Source organism: Lissotriton helveticus, chromosome 3_1, assembly GCF_964261635.1.
Source record: "Lissotriton helveticus chromosome 3_1, aLisHel1.1, whole genome shotgun sequence".
NCBI classification, from domain to species: Eukaryota; Metazoa; Chordata; class Amphibia; order Caudata; family Salamandridae; genus Lissotriton; species Lissotriton helveticus.
Genome location: NC_136061.1, coordinates 61,819,130 through 61,827,223, shown reverse-complemented (window position 1 = coordinate 61,827,223; position 8,094 = coordinate 61,819,130). Strand labels below are relative to the sequence as shown.

At 56.3% G+C, this 8,094-nt stretch overlaps 1 protein-coding gene across 1 annotated transcript in view; it reads left to right on the top strand.

Annotated features, from left to right (window-relative positions):
- Positions 1-1,984: 1,984 nt before the first annotated feature.
- The window catches only part of LOC144822103 (sterol 26-hydroxylase, mitochondrial-like), a 208,693-nt gene continuing 202,583 nt past the window's right edge, over positions 1,985-8,094 (top strand). Inside the window, exon 1 of the mRNA XM_078679228.1 lies at positions 1,985-2,375. Coding sequence (XP_078535354.1) covers positions 2,151-2,375 — 225 coding nt within the window. The 5' untranslated portion in view covers positions 1,985-2,150. The remainder of the gene's footprint in view (positions 2,376-8,094) is intronic.

The following is an 8,094-nucleotide window of genomic DNA, read 5'->3' as shown; positions in this document are numbered from 1 at the left end:
CTCAGCCGAAGGATGTCTCCTGAGAGGCCCGCGCCTGGTATTGCCCAGCAGCCTCACCCAACACGCTGCCCGGCTGGCTCATGGATCTCACCAAGGGATCGTCAAATCCAAAAACAGACTCAGGAGCAAACTGTGGTTCCCTGGCCTCGACAAGGCTGTCGAAGAAGTCGTTCAGAGCTGCCCGGTGTGCCTTGCAACGAGCCTTCCAAACCCTCCGGCACCAATAATCACCGAAGATGGGCCAACAACCCCGTGGGCACGAGTGAGTGCAGACTTTGGCAGCCTCCCAGGGGGCAAGTACATGCTTGTCGTGGTGGACGATTTCTCCCGCTACCCCGAGGTAGAGTTTGTGATGTCAACTGCAGCAGCAGAGGTGATCCCAAAGTTCGAAAAGATCCTCGCCACCCACGGGATTGTGAAAGAGGTCCGCACAGACAATGGACCCCCGTTCAACGGCAGCGAGTTTACAGATTATCTGCAGAGCCACGGCATCAAACACAAGCGGATAACACCAAGATGGCCCCAAGCCAACGGGGAGGTCGAAAGGATAATGAGAACTCTGAACAAGACAATCCAATTGCTGTGGCTGATGGTCACTGTATAGAGCTAGCTATATACCAATTCCTCCGTGAGTACCGCCAGACCCCACACTGCACCACAGGGGTTGCCCCGAATAGACTCTCCTTCAACCGGGCGTTTGCAGACACCATCCCACACCACCCCACGTGGGAGCTAGCCCCAATCCCCAACAACAAATCTATGGAACAGCGCACCAAGAACAATCAGGAAGCATCCCGTAAACGGAGAGCCGCGGACAGCCCCATTCAAGCTGGAGACACTGTCCTAGTGAAAGACCGCCATCCCGGCGGGAAATTCCGCCTACCATTCGAGCTGGATCCCTGGAAGGTCACCGAGGTAAACGGAACTATGATTACAGCTGTCAGGAATGGAGAAGTTGTCACAAGAAACGTTTCCTTTTTCAAGCAAGTGCCAGAGAGAAGGCAGGACACGGAACAGAATGACTGGCACGTTTGCCCACCGAGTGCATCATCAGGACCGACCACAACAGGCACCACGACCCCCCCAGCAGGCGATCTCACAGTGAGTGATCCGGAGACAGCGAGTCCACCTGAAGTTCCCGGCGCTGCTGAGACCAGCGAGGCGGAAGGAACACCCACAGCCACGGCAGAAAACCGCAGCCAAGCCAAGTACAGCCTGCGCCCGTGCCCCAAGCCTTCCCAGAGATACCGGGACTTTGTGGCCCAGTGCTGGCGTTGAACTGATCCAGTTGGGTGACCTCGCCGAGAATGAAGTAAGACTGTTCTGTTTTACATATGATGTTATGATATTTTGTCAGTGAACTCAGATGCTGCGTCAGAGACTTGTCCAGCGGACTTTTGGTCGAAACACAGCTGAGCTGCTGTCTCAGCGCCCTCGCTGACCTGAGTGACTTTTTGTGTTTTACTATGTTTCCCTGTTGTTGTTTTATCCCTAGGTAAAGGAGGAATGTAGTGTTGCTACCAGTGGGGTGTACCACTGGAGCACACGCCCCTCCCACTGTGAATGCAGGGTCCACCCCTTGAACGCAGGGGCGTTTGGATGAGTCCAAGCGTAAGCGTGGACACGTTGTGATAAGGCAATAAAAGGCCCAGGGAGCTGGGCGTGGCAAGTTAGTTTACCGCCACTAACAGTAAGCATTGTGTCCTGCGTCTCAATTAATTAGGCCGAGACCAGGACACCACAAATGCCAATAGCAATGCAATAGGTCTCGTAAATGCGAGATTTATTGCATTACAAATGTTTGTTTTGTTAGGACTTGTGCCCTCCGTGGACCTGGTTCCCCAGCTTCTCCTGTTCAGTTCCTTCCTCCTTATCTTCATCTTGCCAATCATTTATTATTTCTCATCCTGTAAACACTGTAATCCGCGCGCCGCCCATTCCTTCCCATCGAGTCTCTCGTTTCCAAAGCCTGGCTGTGAACCCTGAGCTCTGCCAGCAGCGGCTGATGAAGCCTGGTCCCTGCGGCGCCTCCGGTGGCTGCGGGCGGAGTCTGGCCGCTGTGGAGCTGCTGGAGGCAGAGCCGAGTCCAGACGCGGCGAACAGAGCGCACAGAGCGGCGCCCGCCCTGGCACTGCCCCTCACGCGCACCCATGGCCGCCCTGGGCGCCCGCTGGCTCCTCGGGGGCACCAGGACCCTGCTGCTGCCCGCGACCCGCTCCTGCCCCCGGAGGACCAAAGCCACCGCCGCGGGGGCCACTGTCCCTGCAGGGGGGCAGGGGCTGAAGAGCTACGAGGACCTCCCGGGCCCCTCCCTCCTGCAGAACCTCTACTGGCTCTACGTCAGGGGCTACCTCCTGCGCACCCACGAGCTGCAGGTCAGTTCCGGGTCACCGGGGTATCCTATTATGGCTTCTGTCCTTGTTAGGTACACGTGTTTTTTTAATTTCTGGTGGGTGCAGAGACAGCTGTAGCTGAATAACCAAAACACCTGTTTTCTTTAAATTAAATAAGGATAACAAAAAAGATTTAAAAAAAAAATGTATTATTATATTTATTTAAAAAAAAGAAAAGAAAACAGTTGTCTTGGTTATACAGATAAAGCTATATATATATATAGGCTTTCAGCAAGCCCTATTCCTCCATTGGTGTATTCAGCTGACATTCATATTTTACCTCTACAGCTACAGCATGGGTCAGTGTGCATGTGTCAGTGTGCATGTGTCAGTGTGCATGGGTCAGTGTGCATGGGTCAATGGGTCAGTCCACTCCAGGCATTTGCTGCTCTTCTTGTGTATGACACTCAAGTATACAATAAAGTAATTGATGGAACCACTGAATTAATCTTAGTCACTGGCAATTGCTCGGGGTATCATCCCAACTGTGGTGTTGGGCCCTGGGCCCGCATTACGGCGCTCATGGAGACGCTGACACAGGGTAGTGGGTTGGTAAACTGGCCTCGAGCACGAGCGCCCGGCCCCCTTTATTAACTGGGTCACGTGACTCGTGACACCAGTGGTGGGTGGGTGTAGAGTGTGGGTTACATCACCTAAAACAACTAGACCGTGTCTAGCAGGACACTACATTCCTCCCCAACTTTAATAAAAGTTGAGACAAAATAAAGTCCGAACCTATGGGAGGAAAAACACAAAATGTGCAAACTCATAATTTTAGAAAGAGTCTCTTCAGTTGCTTGCTAGATGACGACGGTGGAAACTTTCAGCTGAAATGTTCGTTCTCTTGGGCTCGGCGTCCTGATCTTCGGTGGGGGTGCTCTTCTGGACTTGCGCCATGGCAGTGTGTTATTCAGTCCATTGAGATCTTGCTTTTGGGGTGATGCTGAATGGGACGACCAGTGGTGGACTTGATGGAGGTTGTCTTGTACTGGTCCGTCTGGTTTTCTCTACTGTAGGCAGCTTGGTTTCATTTTTGCAAAGGAGGGAGAGGTTGAAAGGCACCCCTCTCACTGGGATGCCCCTCTCGCGGGTATTCTCCTGCCACGAGATGTCCCAGAGGCCCTCTTCTTCAGGTTTCCGCTGGGCAGGGTGTGCTCTGCAGCGTTGCTCCAACTCCACAAGCTGGTGTGAATGGAGGAGGCGATGAGATTACTACCATGCATCCGTAGCTCCGCCTGGAGGGTGGTTGTTGACTCTTTCCTTTGCGCCAAGTTCCTCTTCTTCCTGGGACATGCAGGGTAGACGGCGACGGATCCATCTCTCGTGTCAGGACCCTCTGCCACCGGTGTCCCTGAGGCCTTTGCCCCTTTGATATCCACGGGCTGGTGTGGGGTGGTCAGTTCTCCCTCTGCCGGGCGTCTGAGCGTTCTCCCCATCCAGACTTCCGCTCAATCCCAAAGGTGGGTGTTGCCAATGGTCCAGCCTGTTCATTCCTGCAGTCGACGGGTTGTCAGAGGACTTGTAGGCCCTTGTACTCAATGTTGTGGTGCGTGTCACCTTCTCTTCTGGTGGGTGTGCAGACTCGTCACACCTCTCCTCACCTTTCTGGATGTTGCTGTTCTTGATGGAGTCGTGCCACCTGATTACTTTCTCCTTCTCCTTCCCTTCGTGGCGTCGTGCCACTCGTTCTCCATCTTCTTTTCTTCTTCGCGACGCGGTCCGGTCATCTTGCCGCTCTCGTCCTCCTGACCAGGTTTCTCCGAGCGGCGTGCACTCCGCCCGTTTCCTTCTGATCTTGTCCTGGCTCTAGGAGACTGTCTTCTTTTCCACTCTGTGACTGGACCAGTCGTCGCGACCTTCTCCTGTTAATGGTTATACTTCTGGTTCTTGAGGGTGTCGAAGTTCGTTGGTTACTTGGTCGCGGACCACGTCTTACTCGAACTTCTTGAACCCCTTGCCAGTCCACACTGCCGGTCTCAGGCAGTGGTGTTGATTGGCGCAGGTGTTCAAGGCTGGGGTGATGGTGGTTGCCAGCCATGTAGAGACTCGGGATGATAGGTGTTGGGGACTTGCTGGGAGTGTTGGATGTCCGGAGAGATTTGGCAGCCATGTGCCTCCGCTTTGTTGATGTTGACCTTAGGTGGCGGCTTGACACGTAGCGTGTTCAGTTCCTTTCTTGCCTGTTGTGGGGCCACTGCCGACTCTATCTTGAGGCGGTGAGAGGGCGGCCGCTCAGTGCTGATCTTCGCCTTTGGCATCTGCGGACGGGAGCAGGGATGCCGACTGACTCAGACTGCCGACGCTCGGGGATGGACGGTCGCATGGGGAAGCGTTGGGATGAGACGTGGACTGCGCTTGCTGCGGCTTATGTTTGGTTCATCCGTGGGGCTGTATCCTGGGACGTCGGTCCGCCTTGGTGGCTGTCTGGCGTGTCAGGGTGTGCTTCTTGGCTGGCTGCAAGTCCTCGGTCTTCTCCCTTTGTTGGTTTGTTCAGTCCACCTGTGCTCATCCGGTCTTTGGGGTGACAGAGCTGTCACTCTTCTTGTCGTCGAGTGCGTTGCATTTGGACTGGCGTTGTCGTGGCGCCGGCTTCTGCTTTTGCTCTGGCGTGCTTTGCTGGCTAGTCACTTTGGTGAGGCTTTTCTTGCTTGCTGGGCGACATGACGTTCGGTCTTGTGTCGCTGGTTGTTGGAGCACATGGTGCTGTGGCGGCCTGCCACGTGGGGTGTGCGACTCCTCTCTTGCCGATCTTGGGTCGTGGCTGACTCCGTCTTAAGGCAGTGTGAGGGAGGACACCGTGGGTGGTCTTCGGCCTACTGTAGGGCTTCGGTGTGGCGGTGGAGACGTGTGTGTTCTCCGACCTGCGTTCAGCAGTGTTTCTGCGTGGAGAGGTTTTCCTGGGTGCTGACTGCGCAGTCAGGTTCACAGGCGCAACCTCCTGCGCGCTTCTGGCTTGGCGTGTCCTTTGCGTACTCGGTTTTCTTCTTGGATGCTTCCGGTGATCTGTGTGATCACTGTTCTTTTCCCGTTGCAATGCTTTTGCGTTGGCGCGCTTTGGATTCCTTGGGCGCACTTTTCTGTGCGTTCTGCTGAGTGTCCTGTGTGCAGTCTATCTCAGCTACTGGGCGTGAGCAGGCAGTCTTCCTGGTGATGGCGGGGCGTCCTCTGAGATCTGCTGGCTGCGGTTGCCGATCGGTTGGCGGGACGCTGTGTGGTTCTTGCACTTTGCTGCTTGCGGTGTTTTTGCTTTGGCGCGCTTTTGCCTGTGCTCTTCGGGTGCTTCACTGTGTCCGGAGGGTTGCGCCACCGCTCCTGTGACTTTCGCTGGCGTTTCCGTGTGGGATTCCAGGCTTTGGTGTCCGTATGGTGCTTCAGGAGGGTTGAGTCACCGCTCCGTTGGCCTTTTCTTTTCGCGTGCTGATGGCTGTGCTTCTTGCTTCTCCGTGTTCCGGTCGCTTCCCGTTGCTTCACGGGGTGTGCTTGCCTACTTTCTGGGATACTGGAGCAGTGTCGGCTGTCGTCGCGCCTCCTCACTGTGTCGCACTTGCCCGGTGGGAGTCTTGGGACCACTGTGTCTTCATGTGGTGGTGCTCCTTTCCTTTCCTGCGGCGCAACGAAAACCTGTGGCCATCAGGTGCTGCTCCGCCTTTGGTCGGTCTCCGTTTGGCTTAGTGCGTCCAGTGATTTGTACTACTGCTCAGCCGTCCTTCCTTGTGCGTGGAGTTCCTTCACTCCATGCGCTTTGCTTGTGCAGTGCTGTGCTGTCCTGGTGTGTGTGGAGTTCCTTCACTCCTGGCGTGTTCCTCTGTGCTCACTTGTCGGTGGCTTGGCGTCTCTCTGACTGTGTTGCGTCTGTGCGCTAGTCTTGCGCAGCTGCGTGGCGTTGCTGTGCCGGTCTTGTGCTGCTGTGTGTGCTTCATCTGCAGGGAGTCTGCTTGGCTGAAATGCAGTGTGTCCGGGGTTGATAAAGGCTTGTTTGTCCTTTTTAGCCTGCAGTTATGGGAACTGGCCACTAGGTGGCAGCACTGGCTCGTCTGGGCCTACCTTCTCTGTTCTTGGTAGTTTCTTCCCTATTGCCGGTCCGTAAGCGCCTTCCCAGGCTGGCTGCCGCTCATGCCCCCTCACCTGGACTTCTCTCCAGGCTGTAGGCCGTTCTCCCCGATGTAAGTGTCCTATCTCCCCTCCTGTAGCACTGGTGCTTGCAGGGAGAGGGGGGGGGGTCAATGCTCCGGACTCACTCTCCCCGCAGCAGCTTCTTCCTACACACGCGCGGGGGCTATCGTCGCTGCCGCTTTTCTCCCTGCGAGGTGGGCACTCGTACGCATTGCTGCCGGCCTCAACCACCACGCGGGTGGGCTCCGCTTGCTGGGCGTTTCTTGGTTGCGCTAGCTGGTGGCTGCCATGACTTTTCCTCGCGGGTGGGCTCCGCTTGCACTCAGTTTCCGCCCGGCAGCACTTCACTCGCTGCGGGCGCTTCCTTTATTTTTCCAGTTCACTCACCCTGCCGACGCTTCCGCACACCACACGCGCCGCGCTGCGGGGGAGGGCGGACGCTGCAGGCAGACCGCGGGTGGGCTCCGCTGGCTCTGCTTTACCTCGGGGGAAGAGCTGGCCTGCTCCAGTGTCAGTGTCGCGCTGGTGGGGCCGAGTGTGTTGCTGAACAGCGGGTGGGCTCCGCTTATAGTCACAGCTTCAATGGGGGGTCGCTTCAGGTTCACGCGACCTCCGAGGGCATTATCAGCGCACTGGCTCACCTCCAGCTCGCAGGCCTTGTCATCAGCGCGGGTGCGGGTGGGCTCCGCCTGGCCTCTCCGTGGCGGGGGTCAGTAGCGGCCGACTCGGGTGGGCTCCGGTCGGTCCGCTTCTTCGGTGTGTGTCTCTGCGGGCACGAGAGGTGCGGGGTGGGCTCCCGGTCACTCTCTCATTGGCACCCAGGCTCTGGGCACTGCACACGCCCCGCGGGCTTCACGGCGGCCGGCGATCCTTCACGGGAGGGTGCCCTTGCTGCAGGCAGCTCCCCCTTTTCCTTTTCACCGACAAGCAGCGGCTACACATGCGGGAAAGACCCGCCTCGTCGCCAATGTGGTGTTGGGCCCTGGGCCCGCATTACGGCGCTCATGGAGACGCTGACACAGGGTAGTGGGTTGGTAAACTGGCCTCGAGCACGAGCACCCGGCCCCCTTTATTAACTGGGTCACGTGACTCGTGACACCAGTGGTGGGTGGGTGTAGAGTGTGGGTTACATCACCTAAAACAACTAGACCGTGTCTAGCAGGACACTACACCAACCCATTATTCTCTTGCTCATCAAATCACCTCAGTTTGGACTCAGCCATATGCAAGTAAGTCCTGACCCTGCTCCAATGGGAACAGTCCAGACCCAACTGCCACGCAGGTGTTCCCTGAACCGGAACATAAGCAGTCTGGGGCTGGTTTTGCCCTTGTTAGGGCTCATTGGCCAGGTAATGCTTCTTTCCAGTGACACAGGGTGCACGGGACCCAAGTCTGGGCATACCCATCCCACTTAGGGCAACTCAGTAAAGTATACAAAAACGTGATGGATGGAATGCTTGAATTAATTTCAGCCACTGGTAATTGCTTGTGGCCGCAACACATGCCATTGTTATTTTGCACACAATGCCACCTCAGTTTGGACCCAGCCATATGCAAATCAGTCTTGACCCTGCTCCCATGGGAACTG